The sequence below is a fragment of the Pan troglodytes genome, chromosome 16, assembly GCF_028858775.2.
Source record: "Pan troglodytes isolate AG18354 chromosome 16, NHGRI_mPanTro3-v2.0_pri, whole genome shotgun sequence".
Taxonomy (NCBI): domain Eukaryota; kingdom Metazoa; phylum Chordata; class Mammalia; order Primates; family Hominidae; genus Pan; species Pan troglodytes.
The window spans coordinates 40,476,648-40,497,750 of record NC_072414.2 but is presented as its reverse complement, the minus strand read 5'-3'; the positions used below and the strand labels follow the sequence as shown (position 1 = coordinate 40,497,750).

The 21,103-nt window shown below is 37.8% G+C and overlaps 1 protein-coding gene across 2 annotated transcripts in view; it reads left to right on the top strand.

Annotated features, from left to right (window-relative positions):
- FBN1 (fibrillin 1) overlaps positions 1-21,103 on the top strand; it is a 235,420-nt gene that overhangs the window by 134,253 nt on the left and 80,064 nt on the right. For both annotated transcript variants that reach the window (XR_008539304.2, XM_001149266.6), the window contains exons 14-25: positions 652-777; positions 2,122-2,244; positions 5,677-5,799; positions 6,883-7,035; positions 11,782-11,835; positions 13,427-13,552; positions 14,592-14,717; positions 15,233-15,352; positions 15,561-15,698; positions 16,566-16,616; positions 18,233-18,358; positions 20,713-20,940. Coding sequence is in view for 1 of the 2 variants with exons in the window: in XM_001149266.6 (XP_001149266.4) it covers positions 652-777; positions 2,122-2,244; positions 5,677-5,799; positions 6,883-7,035; positions 11,782-11,835; positions 13,427-13,552; positions 14,592-14,717; positions 15,233-15,352; positions 15,561-15,698; positions 16,566-16,616; positions 18,233-18,358; positions 20,713-20,940 (1,494 nt within the window). In the remaining variant the exon portion in view is untranslated. The remainder of the gene's footprint in view (positions 1-651; positions 778-2,121; positions 2,245-5,676; positions 5,800-6,882; positions 7,036-11,781; positions 11,836-13,426; positions 13,553-14,591; positions 14,718-15,232; positions 15,353-15,560; positions 15,699-16,565; positions 16,617-18,232; positions 18,359-20,712; positions 20,941-21,103) is intronic.

Here is a 21,103-nt window from a genome sequence, read left to right as displayed (position 1 = left end):
CGTGTCAAGCTCTGTTGTGTACCTTGGCATAATATTAACCACAATAGAAAAAAAGGAAAAATACCCTCATAGAATCAATATTTTATTTGGTTGGTAGAATACTCATAAAGTTGTTTTTTAAAAGACTAAGAATCTATCAGCAGTAACCCTGCACGTAAACCAGAATTGGTATAAGGAAGATGGACATTTTAGAGATGTGATTGATGGTTTTCAGGCACAATTAAGGTGATTGTTTAAAAAAATAGCATATGTTGTATTGTTCTGAGATAGCTATAAAATATGTCTTTTAAAATTATGTGTTTAAAGATGCCAGCCAAATTTCAGTATAAATAGTGATTTATACTGGTTAAATAGATGTGCTTGGAAAATGGTGAAGAATAATCTATTTTGTTTACAGACTTCGGATTTAAGGAGTCTTATTAGAAATTAGAGTTACATCTAATGCAATTATACAGGTTTTTTATCATGTCTTTTCAACTCTGATAACCCTAAATATCACATTATTTGATAACCAATTTATGTTGGAGAATATTATTAAGTAATTAAAACCAAAAGCCAAGATCATGAGTTTGCAAATGGAGGGAGGGGGAAATAAAATAATTTTAACTCCCCTAAATAAAGCTATTTCTTCTTTTTAAACTTTGATTTTAGACATTGATGAGTGTTTACAGAATGGCCGGATCTGCAATAATGGACGCTGCATCAACACAGATGGCAGTTTTCATTGCGTGTGTAATGCGGGCTTTCACGTTACACGAGATGGGAAGAACTGTGAAGGTAATAATAGTATACTAATGTTAGTCCTCTCCTTCCATTGCAGTTTCAATATCAGGGGTCTTTAACAAGACCAAATAATGAGTGAAATGTCAAAGTATCAAATATGTTTTATATATTTTATCTGGGAGGGAAGCCTAATTTTCCATGATATTCATGTCTTAATTTATGTTTGTGTGAATCAAATAACATTTTAATATGCTAGGAGAGCTTGCCATTTAAAGATCCCTGGTGTGATGAAACTTCTGTGGCACAATTTCATACTTTCTAATTTTTTACAATCAGAATTTGTACATTTTTAAAAAATAGGACACACCTAAGTCCGTGTATTATCTAGCCGTTTATAATCTTTTTGTTTAAAGTGTCTGCCTAGTAATAAAATGCTACTAATTAGTATCTGAAATATATATCTAAAATAGATATAATGTAAAATACATGTTATATATATTTTCTGTATATGTAATATATGTGTATATATATTATGTATATATGTATTTCTGAATATGTAATAGATAGATAATATTCATAAAATACATATTTAAATATAAATAATATATATCTAAAATATAAATAATATATATTTAAAATACATTATATATGTCTAATATATATAATATATATATCTAAGATATGTATATATAATAAATCACTTTGGTCTTTCTAAAGCCTGTAAGTGAAAACACTGTGTCTAAAAGAGCAAGTGCCTCCCAAGACAGCTTTAATATCAAATAAAATAACATAGTGATGAATTTAAACAACCATCCCCAATGTTTAAGGGATCTTAAAGGTTCACTGGCACAGCTATAATCCGTAGTTGAGCCATGTATTCTAAAAGTCCACTTTTTACCTGCCCCTATTTAAAATTGCTTCAAACTACAAGTTATCTTCTGGTTTTCATCTTTAAAAGAATTAGGATGTAGCCTAAATACATTTCGAATTCCACTAATCTTAGTTTTGACTTATGTTCATATTCAGAGCATTAGAAGTAATATGAATCTGTGAAATAAATATACCCACTAGGCTATTAGCACATTTTTCAGTTTGTAAACTATTATTCCTAAAAAGGACCCTGATAACTTCTATGGAGTCAAATTTTATAAATAGATATACCTATACATCTAGCCCTAGAGTTTGCATGCACATGCCAAAACTCAAGAACTTGAGATATGTATTTCATATGTCCCATCTTCTCCTTCCTTAGATGATCTTATTTGGATGAAAATTAGCCTTAGGCTGTAATAACAAAAAGAAAGAAATATGAAGAAACAGAATTATTTTCATCCAGATTGGTTTCCTTCGTAAGCTTACTCTTCTGGTCATAAGAAAATGTATGTTTTGTATTTTCAGATATGGATGAATGCAGCATAAGGAACATGTGCCTTAATGGAATGTGTATCAATGAAGATGGCAGTTTTAAATGTATTTGCAAACCTGGATTCCAGCTGGCATCAGATGGACGTTATTGCAAAGGTTCGTGCTATAAAACCCTAGATCATGTTCTTCACGTGCCTTTTCTCCTCCTTATGTTGTTTAGAGGTACTACCTTTCTTTACTGATTCTCCCCACTTAAAGTACCTTGAATTTTGGTTTGGGAAACCTGACTGAAACTCCTTCTTAAATCCAGCCATCCAAAGAGCTACAGTTTATGCCCAGAAGACTATTGTTATTTCAGAAAGGGTATTTGAGGTCTTCTCAAAGGAGTCAAAAGCTATGTAGCAAATAAATAATCCAAACTGCCTATTGGTCTTCCAACAGATGTGGGCATTGTTCTCAAGAAGCTGAGTTCTACCTCTTCTTTCCAGTTAGGGAATAATGGTGGTTAGGCTTCTTGGTGGCTGTTATTTGCCACCTCTTACATCTTTACCTGGACAGAATAGTGTAGACTGTTATTTGCAATGATCTCTTCCTCATAATTTCCTCTAGGCATCTTAAGACACAGAAATTTTTTTTAAGGATAATTTATTTCAGCTTTATCAAGTTACATAAGCAAGAAGGAAAACAGGATTAAGCAGAATAAATAAACAACCAAGAACCATTTTTTAGTTTGGTAAACCATTTTGAAATAATCTCATTGCCCCATGTATCGAAGCAAAAATGAGGATTTTTATTTTTGCTGTTGAGAATTGGGGTCCTAAGAAAAGTTACTGGAGACAAATTTGTGCTTAGTGTCTCCTGTCTTATGTAGGGATCAGTGATTATTGCACTTGGTCCAGGATCTGAGTTGGAACCAGACTTCTTAAAGAACCTCATACTCAAAACAGGTCCAGAAAATCTGCTAAAATGCTGCACTTAGAGCTTCTGGGCATAGTTTCAGATGCAGAAGTGTAGAGGGTCAAGCTATTCAAGGTAGAGGAAAGCAGAATAAAGTCCTATGGTGCCTCTTCTCTGTGTGCCCCTAGTGGACAGCTTTGGTAAACGTGTTATGGAAGAAAGCCTTGTATTAAGTCCTTGGCAAGATGTGCATTTTCTCCAGGCTTAAAAGAACTTCAAGCCCTTGGTTGTTTACCTACATTCTCTATGACCTTCACATCAATGGCTCTTAATATTGTGCAAATCTGTCTTCCCAGCAAGAGAAAACAGTTGGGTGTTTCAAATTTGAAGGAGGAAGGTGGTTTCTGTACTTTTGAGCCCTGTGCTAGGAGGAACTTATATGAGAAGACAGGATTAACACATAGAAGTATTCTACAATGTAAAATAGCATAAAACAAAGTGCCAAATTGTGCAAATTTAGCACTATACAAGTAAAAAAGAAAAGGGAAGAGAATGATTGCTGGAATATTTGGAATTGGGCTTCCAAAAAAAATAATAGAAAGAGATATGAAAGCCCCTTTGTGAGCAGACCTAGGAGAATACATAATCTTCTTGTTGATACACAGAGCACACTAAGATTCACTTTTAGTGCCTCTAGGCTCCTGCTGACCCAGGCCACAGCGTCCCAACATTAAGTATGGCCAATAGATAATGCTGTGACCTCATAGATGAAACCAGGTTTGGCAACCATTGGCAACCAGTGAAATAGTATGCTATCAATAAATTGGTTGTTCTATTAATTTGAAAGTGCTGATAATATGGATGGTTTGTTTTGACTTTAGCATTCTGGCTTAAGGAACTGAGAGAGAGAGAGAGAGAGCTCCACAGCTCTGTATTATTATCAATGTCTTATTTTTTTCTAGCTTATAGAGCATAGAGTACACACACTGTAATAAGACTAAAGGATGAAAAAAGAAATTAATCCCATGTATACTGAATTTCTTCCTTTTTATAATTTTTGTCTTTATGCCATAGGGTAAGATTTTCTCTTAGCCCTGAGCACTTAGTTCTGAGCCCACAAAGATGTGACTGTTCAAAGCTGAATCATCAATGCTAATTCAGTCTCCACAGTTAACTCATCTGATCAACAACATGGCTTCTCTGTTCACTCTCTGAAAGTTGAAGCCACTAACTTTGACCAAGGTTACCTCCCTTTGGATCTACCTTACATCTCTGTTCTTATTAAAAACCCTTTGTGTTACCTTTCAGGTTGTAGTCTCCACGTTTTACTGTGTTTCACAATTTGAATAAAAAGTTGACCAGAATAACTAACCAATTTGAGTTCCTGTATTTAAATATAACTGCTGTTTCAAATACAATCTGTACACAGAACCTGGGACCACCCAAATATATTTTGTGCCAAACAACACAAGCTAAGTAAAACACGAAGGTGTTTTACTCTCAATTTGCCTTTTTAAGGTCAGGAGAAAGTTAATAGTCACATACAGTAGTTGTATATTATAAAAGGAGTTGTTACAAAATCATTTGCTTTTTTCTTTTTCTTTTTTTTCTAAGACACAGTCTCACTCTGTCTCCCAGGCTGGATGGAGTGCAGTGGCACAATCTCAGCTCACTGCAACCTCTGCCTCCTGGGTTCAAGTAATTCTTGTGCCTCAGCCTCCCAAGTTGCTGGGATTATAGCTGCATGCCATCATGCCCAGCTGATTTTTGTATTTTTAGTAGAGGTGGAGTTTCCCCATGTTGGCCAGGCTGATCTTGAACTCCTGGCCTCAAGTGATCTGCCCACCTCAGCCTCCCAAAGTGCTGGGATTACAAGTGTGAGCCACTGCACCTGGCCTAAAATCATTTGCTTCTAAGTGTTGTATGTTTTCCAAACCACAATTTTGGTGCCTTTTGTACTTCCCCATATTAAGGGGGGAAAAAAAACCTCTGCTATTATTAATATGTGTCCGATAAAGTCTTTTACCAGACCTCCTTAAGTATACACATAAAATACCATAAAGTATTTGTAAAGTTTAAGAAAGATTTTTCTTTGCTGGGTTCCAACTGCATACAGTGCTGTTATTGGCCAAGAATGGTCATTAAAATAATCTATATTCATTTTCTGTTCTTTTTCTATGGTGTTCCATCAAGGCTTTAGTTGTATATCCTTTAATTTTAGGCGAATTTTCCCAGAGAGCCAAGACATGGGTGATACTAGAAGGGATGCCAGTCTGGGTGATGAATACCAAAAGGAAAGTCTTCCTGTAGTTTACTATTACCCTAGATTTCTGAGAGCCCTGGAAAAGCTACCCTGGTTATGCATTTCACAAAACCCTTTGTCTTTTAGCAGCCATTGTTCTCCTTCCTCCGATTCTGTTTTTGCCTTTGTGATTATTTTGGATACAAAAATCTCTTGGGAGAATATATTAAAGTTACTTTTTATGGAAAATAAGTTCCAACAGTTGATTTCTCTTGATTTTGTTACTGTTCTTTCAAAGGAAAATGAGAATGCCATTTGAGCTTTTGTTGCTGATGCTGCATATTATTTCCTATCTTCCCCATTTTCAAGTGTTAAAACATGATTGTCAACATGTTATAATTTTAGATAAATGTCACTTCATTTTTAATAAGTGCCTTTCTCTGCCACAGACATTAACGAGTGTGAAACCCCTGGGATCTGCATGAATGGGCGTTGCGTCAACACTGATGGCTCCTACAGATGTGAATGCTTCCCTGGACTGGCTGTGGGTCTGGATGGACGTGTGTGTGTTGGTAAGAAAACATCATGGCTAACCTTATGAGAGAGGTTCAGCCTCTGTCACTCAATAAAGCCCACTGGTAACAAACGCTCTCTACTGTAGCAGATGAGATATAAAGAATATTTGCAGAGCAACAAACCAACAGGGTCAGTTCTCTTTTTGTGTAAATTGAACATTAATTTGAGGATTAGAAAGATGAGCTAAGTGAAAAGCAAGGGAATCCCCACCTATCCTTCCCCCTTTTCTTCCCTAATCCCATAGCTGTCTTCAGTTTTCTCCAGGCCTCCTTTGTTGATATTGGTCATTGAAATTGATGTGCATATGCTATTATCTCATGATGAACATTTTAATAGAGAATTGATGTCCATGGGCAGTATAGAATGCAAAGGAGAATATGGATGATCCAGAAACCTGTATGATAGTAGTTTTATGAGGCTTTATAAAAAGTATGAGACTTGTTGAAAAATTGATACCAATTTTATCCAGATTATTTTTAAGAAAGGTACTCAGTAAGCCATTTGAATTGGAAAAGGATAGGGCATAGCAGGAGACTGTCTTCCTGGTGGTAAAGATAACACAGCTTAGTTGACCAACATCTACATATTTATATAACGAACCTTTTACAGATTAAACTTTCTCCTTTTTGGAAAGTATACCTAATTCAGACATTCAGTAATTGCATGTTTATTTTGGGATAGGCCGCATTTCTAATAAAGGTCTTATTTAGCAGGATGTGAGATTCAACATTCATCCATCATTAATTCAACATTTATTAAGTGCCTGCTCTGCACAGGCCCGAGAAAGACAAAATAAGTGAGATATAATTCCAGCATTGAAGGGCCTCACATTTTAGTAAACCATGATACTCCCTAGAAAACTGAAGCAATCTGGCCATTGGTTTCCAATGCTTAGAAGCTGAAGGTGTTTTGTTTTTGTTTTTGTTTATTTTTTCTTCAAATGGAGCCCTGATATCAGAGGCATTCCCTGTGAGTTACACCAGGGATGATGGATAAATAAAGACCTCTTCAACTTTGACTTGGGAGGTTCTCATCTGTTTGAAGTGACAGTGTGATGACAGATGCTTCTTCCTGTTTAGACACACACATGCGGAGCACATGCTATGGTGGATACAAGAGAGGCCAGTGTATCAAACCTTTGTTTGGTGCTGTCACTAAATCTGAATGCTGTTGTGCCAGCACTGAGTATGCATTTGGGGAACCTTGCCAGCCGTGTCCTGCACAGAATTCAGGTATGTGGTATCATGGAGATGCCCTCGTACTGCCAGCCTTCTGCCACCATTGAGGTCTTTGCATTTGTGGAATTCACAGGGAAAGATGACATTTTGCTCTCCAGGTATGCCATGTGCCTTCTTGGGGTCTTGGCAGAGGCCAGCCAGTGTCTAGTCACAGGTACTTATCTAAGCCTCATAATTATTTGGAATAGGCATTGCATTTGTGCCTCTCGTATAAACTCTCCTACCTCAATAATACTCAAGCTGTTTGCAATACATGCACTTTGCCTTGTTTTCTAAAGTTGTTTCATGATGTTTGCATTTTGCAGAAACTATTATAAAAGCAGACTTTTACACAGCATAAAAGTAAATAACTGTCATATTACTTGACTATTTCCAATAGCTTTCCAAAAGGCCATTTGTAAATTTTGTTTACATCCCACATATTGATTTTGGTGTGGTTTTCTTTTTCTTTCTTCTTCTTCTTTTTCTTTTTTTTTTTTTTTTGAGATGGAGTCTCGCTCTGTTGCCCAGGCTGGAGTGCAGTGGCGCGATCTCGGCTCACTGCCACCTCTGTCTCCCGGGTTCAAGCGATTCTCTGCCTCAACCTCCTGAGTAGCTGGGATTACACGTGTGCGCCACCACGCCTGGCTAATTTTTGTATTTTTAGTAGAGACGAGGTTTCACCATATTGGCCAGGCTGGTCTTGAACTCCTGACCTTGTGATCCACCTGCCTCGGCCTCCCAAAGTGCTGGGATTACAGGTGTGAGCCACCGCGCCCGGACCAGTGTGGTTTTCTTTAATGATTTGATTTAACCTGAGAGAAAAAAGTATTTTTCTCCAGTTGAAGTGACATGGCCTAATGAAAAGAGAACTGGATAGCGAGTCAGAATTCTCTTCCTCCATCAACAGGCAGCCAAATTACTTAATCAGGGGATTTAGTTATTTGTGTATTTTGCTTATTTCTGAATTTTCCTCACCTACTTTTTGAAAGGATTTGAGGTGGCTTATATTAATAAACATAATTATAAAATAGAATAATGCAGACAAGCTATCCTTAGACACTTCATCTACAAAATGAGTTGCCTTAGATAATCCAAAAGGTCCTGTCCAGTTGCAAATTACTTCTATTTATAAAACAAGAATAGATTACTGAAATTAAAACAATGTTCTGCCAGTATTTAAACGCAATTTTAAGGTAGCTTGGCAGTGGACCTCTGATGTCCTAAAATAAAGTTAGACCTAATATTGAAAATATGTAGCTCTGGTTGGTCGGTTTTACATATAGGATTTAGTCAGTTTATTTCTGCCCTAAAGGAAACAAATTAAAGAGTAAATCGTAATTTTAAAAGATTTGTTATTTTAAAAATGATAGTATTTGAAAGTAACAGTTGGAAATTAAAATACACTATGAAAAGTTAGAGAAAGTTAAATGGAAGACTTTAAAAGAAATGGGGGGCCAGGCATGGTGCCTCACACCTGTAATCCCAGCACTATGGGAGGCCCAGGCAGGTGTATCACTTGAGGTTAGGAGTTCAAGACCAGCTTGGCTGACATGGTGAAATCTCATCTCTACTAAAAATACAAACGAACAAACAAACAAACAAAAAGTCATGCGTGGTGGTGCGTGCCTATAACCCCAGCTACTCGGGAGGCTGAGGCAGGAGAATCACTTGAATCCAGGAGGTGGAGGTTTCAGTGAGCCAAGATAGCACCACTGTTCTCCAGCCTGGGTGACAGAGCGAGACTCTGTCTCAATAAAGAAAGAAAAAGGAAATGAGGGATGCCTATTTAAAGAAAGAACTGCTCTGGCTAATGACTTCACCCAGTGAATAATATAGAAATTATCATTTTATGTATGATCACCAATCAGTTCAATATGTGTTTATAATACTTTTATTATATACAAATACCATTCTGTTGAAGACACTTTCCTATAACTTTATAGTTGTATATTATTAATATCATCCTTTTGTGTGTTACTTTAACTTTTCAAAGTACTTTTCTTACCTACTTTGAATTTGCAATACAGACAAGTATCATGAAAGCTGGCACACAAGAGTACAGGTGACTTGTTCACATGTTGAATGATTGGAAGAGCCAAGATTTAGAATCCAGGAACCTTGGTGCATATAGTTATTTGCCTTTATATTTTCCTCTGGACCAAGTGCACTTCCAAAGAATTCTTAAAATCCACAGGGAAATTATGTGGGTTTATAAAAAGGTGACCAAAAGACCAGATTTCTTTAAGCAGTTGTCTTAGTCCAGTTTTTGTTGCAGTAACAGAAAACCACAGATTGAGTAATTTATAAAGAAAATGCATTAATTTCTCCCAGTTCTGGAGCCTGGGAAGTCCAATATCAAGGTGCCAGCATCTGTGGGGGGCCTTCTTGCCAAGTCACTTCACAGCTGAAAGTGGAAGGGCAACAGAGCATGCAGGAGTGAGAGAAAGCTAGAGAGGACTGAATGTGCTTTTATAACAAAGTCACTCTCATGATAACTAACTCACTCCCATGATAATGACATTAATCCATTCATGAGGGTAGAGCCTTCACGACCTAATCACCTCTTATTAGGCCTCACCTCCCAGCATTACTATTGAATTGGGGATGAAGTTTCCAGCACATGAACTTTGGAGGACACATTCAAACCAAAGCAACAGTAAAGCTTAAAGAGAGTTAAATGTAAGGCCCGGTTCCACTAACTTCTGTCTTATATTTGAATGAATTTACCCAAAAAAGGGTCCACACATGGAAGTAGTTTCATTCATTTGGTTTCTCCACCTCTTTGGTCATGAACCATCCGAATGTAGGATATCCTTCATTTCAAGAATGGGGGGTAGGCTGTTTAAAGTACTGAAAATATTCAAAAGGAATGTCTTCAGTCAGTTGAGGGAGAGACTCCAAATATACAAAATCTGAAGTTCATCTTTGTGGTCTGCAAGTCAGGCAAGCTACATATGAAACTGTTTCTCACTGGTTGCTGGAGCTGATTCACATTGTTCAGCAAGCCCTCTTGTGTCCTCAGCCTTCTGACAATGACATTTCACAGACATGGATCAGTTAAACCCACGGGAGTGTAATTGGTCAGTTAAACCCACAGGAGGGTAATTCGGGGGGATTTTCTCAGGGATCCCTCATGTCACTGTCTCCATGGCACTACGCGGAGTTAGCTCATCAACACCTACCCCTTACTATGTGTTTATAATACTTTTATTTACTTATTTTTTTATTCAGGGCCTGAGCTGTGCACAGTACACGTTCAATCATTAAACATGTAATGTTAATTCTGTACAGCCACCAGGTGAAATGGGAGTTGTCATTCCAAATTTATGGGAGAAGAAACTAACAGAGGAAAAGGGCTGCTTCCAAAACTCCCAGCAATTAGCATTGTCATCGGTATTAAAACCCATGCTTATTTGAACTCACTACAAAAAATGGTCTAGTACCAGATCCTGCCTAAATGGAAAACAATGGTGACAATAATTTGCTTCCATTTAGGCCAAACATCAGCAAAATTGTCATTATCTCTAAAAGTCCTTTTTATAAAACTGGCATGATTTTGCTTTTCTTGTTTTATTACTTACAGTATTTCATGCATATTTTAGCTTTTTGCTGATACAGCAGAATAAAAAAGATGAATTTCTTTTTGTTCCCAGACCTGGCTTTCAAACACACCTTCCCATCTGTTGTTTTTTTGAACCCTTCTAAGATGGTTTGAAAATTAAATCATCACTGCTTTCTCAAATTCACATTTGTTAGAAGACATGATAATCTTTGGTTGTATAACTCATTTACGTCCAATGTCATCAGGATGCAATTCTCTGGCATGCAGGGGATAGGAACTATTTGCTTCAGCAGTGAGGTGCAGTCAGCCTCTACAATAAGCCCCAGCCCTGATATCCAGTTCTCCTTCCACTTAAGCACAGGTGATTTACATATGACCATGAGACTGTGTTTGCCAGAAACCATTGGCAACTTAAGGGGACACTAGTTTCCTTTCCTTGGATAGTGTGATTCCAGTTAGTTCTACATTTTCATCATTCACTCTTATGTTAAGTATTGTTAGAATTGTATATAAAACATGGTATTAATTTTAAGAAATAGAAATTTGATTCTATCTCAAATTTGGGGACGTATTCTTTATACTTCAGTTTCTTCAATATGATCTCACAGTTTTAACATTAAGCAATACTTTCTCTATGGATATATCATAGAGAATGAATCCAGTATCCTGATACATATTAACTTTAAAAATACACTTAAATGCAAGAGTAGGTATTCTGTTGTTGCTCTTGTGAGAGGAGGCTAGAGAATTTGCAGAGAGAAATGAGGAAATGTTAAGAACCAATTGTACTGAAAAAACAGCTAGCACTGAGAAACAAAATTATCCCCAAGATGGTGGGAGAAAGTTTTATTAACAGTTAAGAAACCACATTTTAACAGGCACATTTCACCGTAAGTGTAAAGTGTTCCCTGGTGAACAAAATCAAGTTATAGGAAAAACACCTTTTCCGAAAGGGCTTTGCACAAGGAATTGCTATAACTTGCCTGTATCCTTAAAAGTTGTTTTCCTCGATGATGTGTAGCCTTTAAAATGGGAGCCTGGTGTAAAGGTGACTCCCTGGGGAGATACCTCCTTTTCCGTTACCACTTAAGTTTGGTTCTACTCACTTTGGAGGAAATCATGTGTGCAAAACCAAGGGCAGGATCTACCTGTTCTGCAAACAAGGGAATCATTTACTATCTGTTAATTTATTGCAGCGGAATATCAGGCACTCTGCAGCAGTGGGCCAGGGATGACGTCAGCAGGCAGTGGTAAGGATTCCTTTCAAAATTTACTACCTTCGGTGTGTGCAGAGGCAGCATCAGGCTTTCCTGTGGGTTTCCAGTTGATCCCTTTACACTAGTCTGGCCTGACTCCCTCTCTGGCCATCACTGTGCCATGTATCTGGGATGCTCAGAAGCCTTCAGTGGCAGAGCAGCCAGGGCACTGTGGGCTCTAGGATTTCTGGGTGTGGCTGTGGGGCTTGGCCACTGAGGGGGTCAGGTGCTCTCTCAGTGTGGTTGATGGGTGCTCGCAGATGACGTGTAATGACTTTTGTTGCTCATGCTTGAGAAGGGGCAGCCTGACTGTCTTGTGGATCTTCCGCTATCAAGTACCACTCAGGGTGATGGGCTAGTTGAACCATTCTCCATCTGCATTCTGAAGGATTCTGAACTGTTAAGTGCTCAGTATTATAAAATGGCAATAGAGAGCAGTGACAAAAATTAACTGAGTTAGAAGAGAATGAAATATTTAGCTAGAGAAATATTGGTGCCATGCAAGGAATTAAAGTTAAAAGGGAGAATTGGAACAAGTATGAAAATAGGTGACAAGAAAGAGGAAGTGATTATTTTATTAATATAAAGCTACATAGTTTGATTCAGGGAGATCTGAAAGAACATGGACTGGCTGAATTGATTGTCAGTTCATTCAGTATGATTAGTTTCATCATTGTGCGTGAATGAAAATGTGGAGGGGATATTTAGAGGAGGAAAGAGGAGAGGTAAGGAAACTTATAACGAATAAGGAGTTAATGGGGAATAAGTAAGTTGTGATAGGGACTTGGAAGAAAAAAAAAAGTCAACCCTAATTTATAGAAGAGTCAGGCACCAGGATTTGAGACTATCCATTCACTGGTTGTCATTCTGCACCTGCCTTGACTATGAGATCCCTCCTCAGTTGTAAGGGTACAGAAGAGGGAGGGCCCCACCTCAGGTGGGCAGAGCAACGGAGGCTTTTTCAGAGCATGTGTTGTTGGAGCTGGCTTTTGACCTGTAAATAGGCCTGCTCCAAGCATTCCTGACACAGAGCGAAGAGGGCATTATATGTTCATAGAAGAGTGTGAAGTCTGGGATAAGTAAACAAAGAATTTATATTTTAGTTTAATCTTGAGGATATTGTTGAACCTATGAAAGTTTGAACCATGAGAATGATATAATACCTTGTTTTTAGGATGGTAAGAATGGTTGCAGTGTAGAGTAGTGCAGGGTAGATGGAAGAAAGAGGGGCTGGTGGTAGGGAGACCAGTTGTCGGGACTTGGGATCTGCTGTCGATCCATTTTTCCATCTTGGTGCTTGGACTAGGAGAAGTCCAGGAGGTCTCCTTCAGCTTGATTAAGGATTGGTTATCTTGTAGTTCCAGCTGAGACGCAAAGTTCCTCTCAGGAACTTGTGGGAGAAAGATTGGACTCAGAATATCTTACAGTGAGAAAAAGAGACCGAGTGTTCTTTTTCCAGTGAAATCGATTTTTTTCCTCCTGTAGCTCCTAAGGTCATTACATTTATTGTAGTGTTATATTTTAAAAAATTCATTCAGTGTTTATTTTATAATCTTAATTGATTTTGACCTTTTTTGTGGTGCAGATATAAATGAATGTGCACTAGATCCGGATATTTGCCCAAATGGAATCTGTGAAAACCTTCGTGGGACCTATAAATGTATATGCAATTCAGGATATGAAGTGGATTCAACTGGGAAAAACTGCGTTGGTGAGAAGTTTCACCCATTTTCTGAAACATTTCCTGCATAATGCATTCCTTCTTTCATTGCTGGGAGAAAACTGCCTTTGAGTAGCTTAGAGGACTGGGCAAATGGACACTTTATACTTCGGATGTCAGCACAGCATATGCATATCTTTAGTAACAAAAATTTACATCACTGAATCTTCATAGTTTATGAATAATGATGTATCAGATTCACTCCTTGAAATGATTTGCTCCTTAAAATAATGATGTATCAGATTTCACTCCTTCAAAGAGAAGCTCCTTAGATATAAGATGCAGAGATTCTGAGCCATTCTCATGTGACTACAAAGTCAACCTTGATTTTACTGAGAGAGAAGCAGCTCTTCTCCCATCCATTTATTAGACTTAATCAGAGAAAACACAGCTTATTTTCAGGAATACCTGCTCTCTTAAAGTTGGGTTTTGCTTCAGAAAGGCATATTATTCAGCTAAAAGCAAGCAGTTTTCCTGAGGTCCCTGAATCATGAAGCTAAATTCTCCATGACAATCATAAATGCTACAGATTACTTTATACTTTGTAATCATACCTGGAGACAATTTGAATTATTATAAGGAAGAAACACCCATTCTGGAACTAACACATTTCAAAGTTGGACCATACTTTCTAAATATTTATTTAGTTCCTTAAATCAATAAGGTTAATCCTTTTAATTTGACAAAATGAATTAAATTATATAAATTTAATTATATAATGTAACTATATAAAGATTAATGATTTCCAGCAAATCTGTATTTTCTTCCTGCTAAAGAAATAAGTGAATTAAATAGCCTAGTGACTTTAGGCTTTGTAGATATTTAGTTTAGATACTTAGTTTAAAACCAGGTCAAGCCTCTGTTTTCCTAAAATGAGATAGTTTAGGTAAAAGCTAATGCTACAGGAGTTTTGCCTTTTTGCTTGAATTGATCATGTCGTTATGACTTTAAAGATCTAATGTAAAAGAGCAAAGTAGATACAGGCAAAGTTTGGGCCCTTTTTAAGTGTTTATTTTCATTGACTTTGCAGATATTAATGAATGTGTACTGAACAGTCTCCTTTGTGACAATGGACAATGTAGAAATACTCCTGGAAGTTTTGTCTGTACCTGCCCCAAGGGATTTATCTACAAACCTGATCTAAAAACATGTGAAGGTAAACCATATTTTTGTTCTTATACTGTGTACTTTGCTATCTTTTGGAATGCCATTAGAAAACCATAAGACTAAATTAGAGTCTCCTGTATTTTAGACAGTTATGCCAGTTTAGTTGAAATTCTGTGGTTCTACATGGCACTAGTATGTACTTTGTAAGCCACTTATGGTATTTACTTGTAACTGGCATTTTAATTGCCATCATTTAATACATAAAGAAAATGTTATGTGTCTGCTATTTGAGCTGTTCATTCAGAAATCACATACACATTTACTCCAGATTTTCCAAATATAAAGAAAGATTCAGCCAAGTCCCGTATTCTATACTATAGAGATGTACTAGTCTGTACTATAGAGTTATTATTTTGGCATTCCGTCTAGTGTAGGAAAAACTATTTAGCCCAGCTTTACTATGTGGGATTAAGGATATGTAGTAGCAATTGGGGTCAAAGTTGAAGTACTCTTTTAGGCCTAAGACTAGATTTTAGCAGTAATGTAGACCTGTTTTTGTTTCAGACATTGATGAATGCGAATCAAGTCCTTGCATTAATGGAGTCTGCAAGAACAGCCCAGGCTCTTTTATTTGTGAATGTTCTTCTGAAAGTACTTTGGATCCAACAAAAACCATCTGCATAGGTATTTATCTTTCTGAGAATGATTTTTCTATGTTTATCAATGTTGTTATACTTAATGTCAGCTTTTCCTGCAAAAGAATTTAAGTATGGATGAACAATATTAAAAACTTCATTATTCCTTGTTTCAAATGCTATTTTTGTCTATAATTCCAAGGTGTATGTTTGAATTTTTATATAGATTGTATTAAATATTATTCCCTCCTCTGCAGAAACCATCAAGGGCACTTGCTGGCAGACTGTCATTGATGGGCGATGTGAGATCAACATCAATGGAGCCACCTTAAAGTCCCAGTGCTGCTCCTCCCTCGGTGCTGCGTGGGGAAGCCCGTGCACCCTATGCCAAGTTGGTAAGAGAAACCCATGCTGTGGTTCCTATACCACTCCAATGGTCTTTGCATAAAAGGGGAAGCCTAGTATTTCATTTATCTAGGCTCACATGAGAATTTTCAAAGATTTAATCCTGATGGCCCCAAACATATTGCTGAATGGGAAATAAGAAGTGTCAAATTTTATGTGATTTTGTTCATTTATTATTTTCTATCTTCACATTGTAATGTGGTTAGTTTGTGTTGCTTCCCTGGAGCACCAGTGCCTACAGGCTCTCTTGGGAACCTTGTGGTTAGGGGTTCTGAGCTTTTTATAGGTACAGATTATCTTTCAAAAAGCTAATTGATGTAAAGAAACCGGTATTCATGACTAAACTTCATAAGGGTTTCTGGTGAACTTCTAAATCTGTTGGGAATTTGAGGTTTGAGAATCTTGCTCATGGTTTTGCTGATTTAATGTTTAAATATATAAATGTGTAAATTTATGTGAATGTTGGAGGTCATGAGATCTCCAAATTATAGACTTGAGTTTTCCATATTCATGTTAAAGTAGTTCTATAGTGTGATTCCTATTTTCAGGTGAACAGCAAGAGAGAAAGCTACCTTCAGTTTCCCTCTTAGCTATCACTTTAACATGATCTATAGGGCACGTCTGTGTCTTTTGGAATATCTTAGTGGAATTGAGCTTTGTTTGAGGAGACATTTCATTACTGTTCTTCCTCACCTATGCAATCGCAGAAACATTTTGTTATCTCATACTTATAGCAACACAATCTACTTCATGTTCCAGGTCATCTTTCATGTTTCTTACACTGTGTCAGAACTGCAAAGTCTGGATATTGTTATCTTAAATTTGTTTTCTGTTTTGTTTTTCGCTTTTTATTACAGATCCCATATGTGGTAAAGGGTACTCAAGAATTAAAGGAACACAATGTGAAGGTATTTCTGATTACTTATAAACCATACATTTTTGTGTGCATAATGAATGTTTGTGTTAACTCAGACTGGATAAAGCTGTCATATAACTTCACAGGGAGAAATATGCAGCAGAGAAAAAAAATAATGAGAACTACAAAACGGAACAGCTGTTAATTTCACAAGCATATATATACTATTGCTAGTGTCAGAACGCTATGTCCAAAGGACAGGGTGGGTGGCTGAAAATGTTTTAGGTTAATCGCAGTTTAGAGAGACTGCACTTTCAAAATGCTATCAGGAAGAGAAAAACAGGAAGTTTTTGATGAGTCTGTAAAATTTGCCTTTCTTTGGTTTGTCCTGGCATTTTTTGTTTGTTTGTTTCACAGTCATGGGTGATTTAGAAGGACACATTCTGTTTTCTCTTTGTTGAAAGTCTGCATGGAGTTTCTTCAGTTTGCTGTGATTCTTTCTCGTGGAGTCTCAGATAGACATAGGTCATGGTGACTAACACAACCTGACATGACACAGCAGCTGAAAAATTTTAAAAACAGCAATTAGTCCCATATGTGGGATGAAATGAAGTTTTTTCCCTGTTAAAACAAAGACGCACACTACAACCCCCACCCAAGGTCTTGCTTTCCAAATGATGACTGAATCCTTTGGCCTTTCTCTGGTCCAGACCCGCTGTTAATAACTTATCTGACCTCAGCAGCATATTTTGTTGTACAAGTGGCCAAAACAAAACAAAAAACCCAAAAAGGTAGATTCCACCCTCTCCCCATTGATCTCTCTTACAAGGAAAGATTCAGAATATTTTTTCAACATTCCTGGTGTGGAAAGTTATTTCTTCTAAATAGAGACACAGTGTATGAGTTTCTTAGCTAATGTTCCCCCCTCTTTTTTTTTTTGGCATTGGCAAGTAAGTGCCTTTCTTTTGATTAACTTGGTGGTGAATACTTTTCCAAATTAAGTGCAGAGAACATATTGCTCTCCATTAGGCAAACTGGGAAGGACTGGTACATTTGAGAGAGATTGGATGAATGATGAATGAATGAACATGAGTATCTTTTAATTCTCCTCAACCCAAGCTGAGACCAAAGCATGGACACAACAGCCTGAGACCATGGCTGAGTTAGAATTGATTGTACATTTTCTGGTGATTTATCAGAACTTCTTAAAAGAGACCCTTCACTGGCCCACATATTCCTTGGTGGGATATTTTTCTATGCTGACCTTCAAGCTGTTTCTTCTTTGCTAGTTTGAAAAACCAGGTTTTTGCTTCTCTACTCATTTCCAGACATCTGGTCTCATAAAGCAAATTATATTGCTGGGAACCTTACCTGAAATGTCCACAGCTACCAGAGCTGTCTCCAAGAACTCACACCAGCTGCCTGTCTCTACAACTCAAAAGTTATTCCCTGAAACCAATGGAGAAACTCTTACATATTTAGTAATAGGTGGGCTCGTTCTGGTTGCTATTCAGGCACCCTAGAAATTCTACACGAACTACTTGTAGGCAAACAGTTTTATGAACTTACCAGGTTCAAAATGGGGAATAATTATGACTCTATGAGTAGAATAAGGTAGAATGATATTATAAAGATATATTAACTTTATGCTTTTTTTTTTCTTTTTAGATATAGATGAATGTGAAGTGTTCCCAGGAGTGTGTAAAAATGGCCTGTGTGTTAACACTAGGGGGTCATTCAAGTGTCAGTGTCCCAGTGGAATGACTTTGGATGCCACAGGAAGGATCTGTCTTGGTAAATACTGAGCTCATTATTTTTCTAATAATAATTTATTAACGATTATTAAAAATGAAGTTAACAAGATATAGCTGAGCACTTAGCTTCAGGTACAGACACACACTCCAAAATTCAGCATGTCTGATAGGGTCCATGGCCACTCCTTTGACAGTCTTTCGAATAGTAAGCAGCAACTGTAGTTTCTGTTGATATGCAACTATTCCTTAAATCACTAGCATCACAGTTATTTTTCCAGAGCTCTTAAATCGGCCCCATATGCCGTGAACTATAAAATACAAGCTGAGTGGTGGAGAAAAGAACAATATTTGCACATATTTGGAAACTGTAGCCCATGTCTTCTAAGCATACCCTGACATTGGCCAGAAGGACAGGTCCTTGCAAAAACACCTGTGGAGATCAGGAGTGAAGATGCCACTCCCCTGAAAAGTGAACCTGAGAAAGCTCAGCCCAGGGTAGGTATCACTGCTAGTCATAGTGGGATACTCTGTGCCAACTGCTAGAGCCCAAATGGGATCCTCTAGCCAAATTGTCTCACCCCAACCCTAAGTCCTTAGAACTCTAAGTCCTAAGTCCCTATGGGCTCGTGATAGCGGCAAGTTTGAGATCCCACATCTCATGCATCTAAGGTCTGGCAGACTTATTCTGGTGTTACTACTATGGCTTCTGCCTGCCTAGAGTATATCCCTTGGATCACTGGTTTCTGAGATCATGACTCTGGAAATGATGCTTACCCGTACTTTGCATCTGAAACCACATTACTTTGAAGTGTATGCTCAGTGAAGACTATTGTAGGTAGTTAAAAAAGTGGGCCGGGTGTGGTGGCTCACGCCTGTAATCCCAGCACTTTGGGAGGCCGAGGCGGGTGGATCACGAGGTCAGGAGATCGAGACCATCTTTGCTAACACGGTGAAACCCCGTTTCTACTAAAAATACAAAAAAGTAGCCGGGCGCGGTGGCGGGCACCTGTAATCCCAGCTACTCGGGAGGCTGAGGCAGGAGAATGGCATGAACCTGAGAGGCGGAGCTTGCAGTGAGCCGAGATAGTGCCACTGCAGTCCGGCCTAGGCAAAAGAGTGAGACTCCGTCTCTAAAAAAAAAAAGAAAAAAGAAAAAGAAAGTGGTATCCAGTGAAGGATTTTGATCACTTACGAATTACAATTAACAAACCTTTAAATATTGAGCTTTATAGTTTATAGTGTAAATAAATAATATGGAATGGAAGCGGGAATTCAAAGCCAAAAGTATTTTTGTAATTAAGGATGTCAGTTAATGCTATTCTGAGTCTTAGTTTATTTGTTTAGGAGGAATCAGTATTTAATGAGAATCTTCTAGGTTCTTCAGTTGAAAGATGCTTCAGTGTTTAATTTAGTATTCATTTAAAAATAATTTATCTTAATATGGGCAGTCTGAATATAAAGCTGAATATAAAGACTTCAAAAACTTTCTAACGTTAGAGGAAACCCAGGGAGTTAGATAAATTGTTAATGACCCCATTGTGAAGGAGAAAGAGAAGGAAGATACATCTTACATTTCAATTACACTTCATTATTTTCAGATGCATAATCTCATTTGAGCTTCACAGAACCTTCTGAGAGATGAGTGCGACATCCTATAACAGATGTGGAAATTCAGGTTTAGGATAATTTATTGAAGACAATCCACTAAGTTACAGAAGAGGACCAAACTGCTCTGCTAGGCTTTCTGCTCTTCTTTATAATCCCATGAATTTGGGTTTGGGGCTAGAGGTATCCCACATGTACCTTGAAGAATGTGCCCTTAAGCACGTGTTTAGGTGAAAGAAATATATGAGAAGAAAAGTGAATGGCTTTTCTTTGCATTTTTCTCTTTAATGTCAAGTAAGGCTGTCTTCTTTCCAGAGTTCATCATTCCACCTTTCCAAAAATGAAGTGGGTCGGAGGAAAAGGTGATTGCACTAGGGCAGACATGCTCCAACAATAAAGAGTACAGTTGGCTTTTAGCTGTGGAGGACATGCCAAGACACCATGGCATGCACGCATCGGTGATAGGTATTTCTGTACAGGAGAAAAACATCTCCCGAAAGAGCACTGTGGGATCTCTCAGAATACCATTCCTTATGTAGAATTATCAGACGTTGAAAGGGAACTTTTCAGAAATAGGAGGTGCAAACATGGGCTGACAAAGAGAGTCTTTATTAGGCAAGGATACTTACCCCAGAGCCTGGGGTTTTTTTTGAGGAATAAAACTAATTCCAGTCAATAAGCATACAGCAAATTATTATGTGTGCAGTATTTTACCTAACAGAGTGTTGGCAGTTTGGGGCAGTGGAAGCCGTGTGGCTCTATTTAACCTCCCTTGATTCCCTCTGACAGATATCCGCCTGGAAACCTGCTTCCTGAGGTATGAAGACGAGGAGTGCACCCTGCCTATTGCTGGCCGCCACCGCATGGACGCCTGCTGCTGCTCCGTCGGGGCAGCCTGGGGTACTGAGGAATGCGAGGAGTGTCCCATGAGAAATACTCCTGAGTACGAGGAGCTGTGTCCGAGAGGACCCGGATTTGCCACAAAAGAAATTACAAATGGAAAGCCTTTCTTCAAAGGTACAATGTTATGTTTCCATGGCCAATTGCCTTCCTTTTTAGACAAATAGGATGCATTTTCATGATCTCAGCACTCTACTTGATCATTCCAGCATGGACTTTTTGCTTTCTGAATTATATAATTATCTTTGTTTAGAAAAGTATGAATTTTTTTTTTTAACTG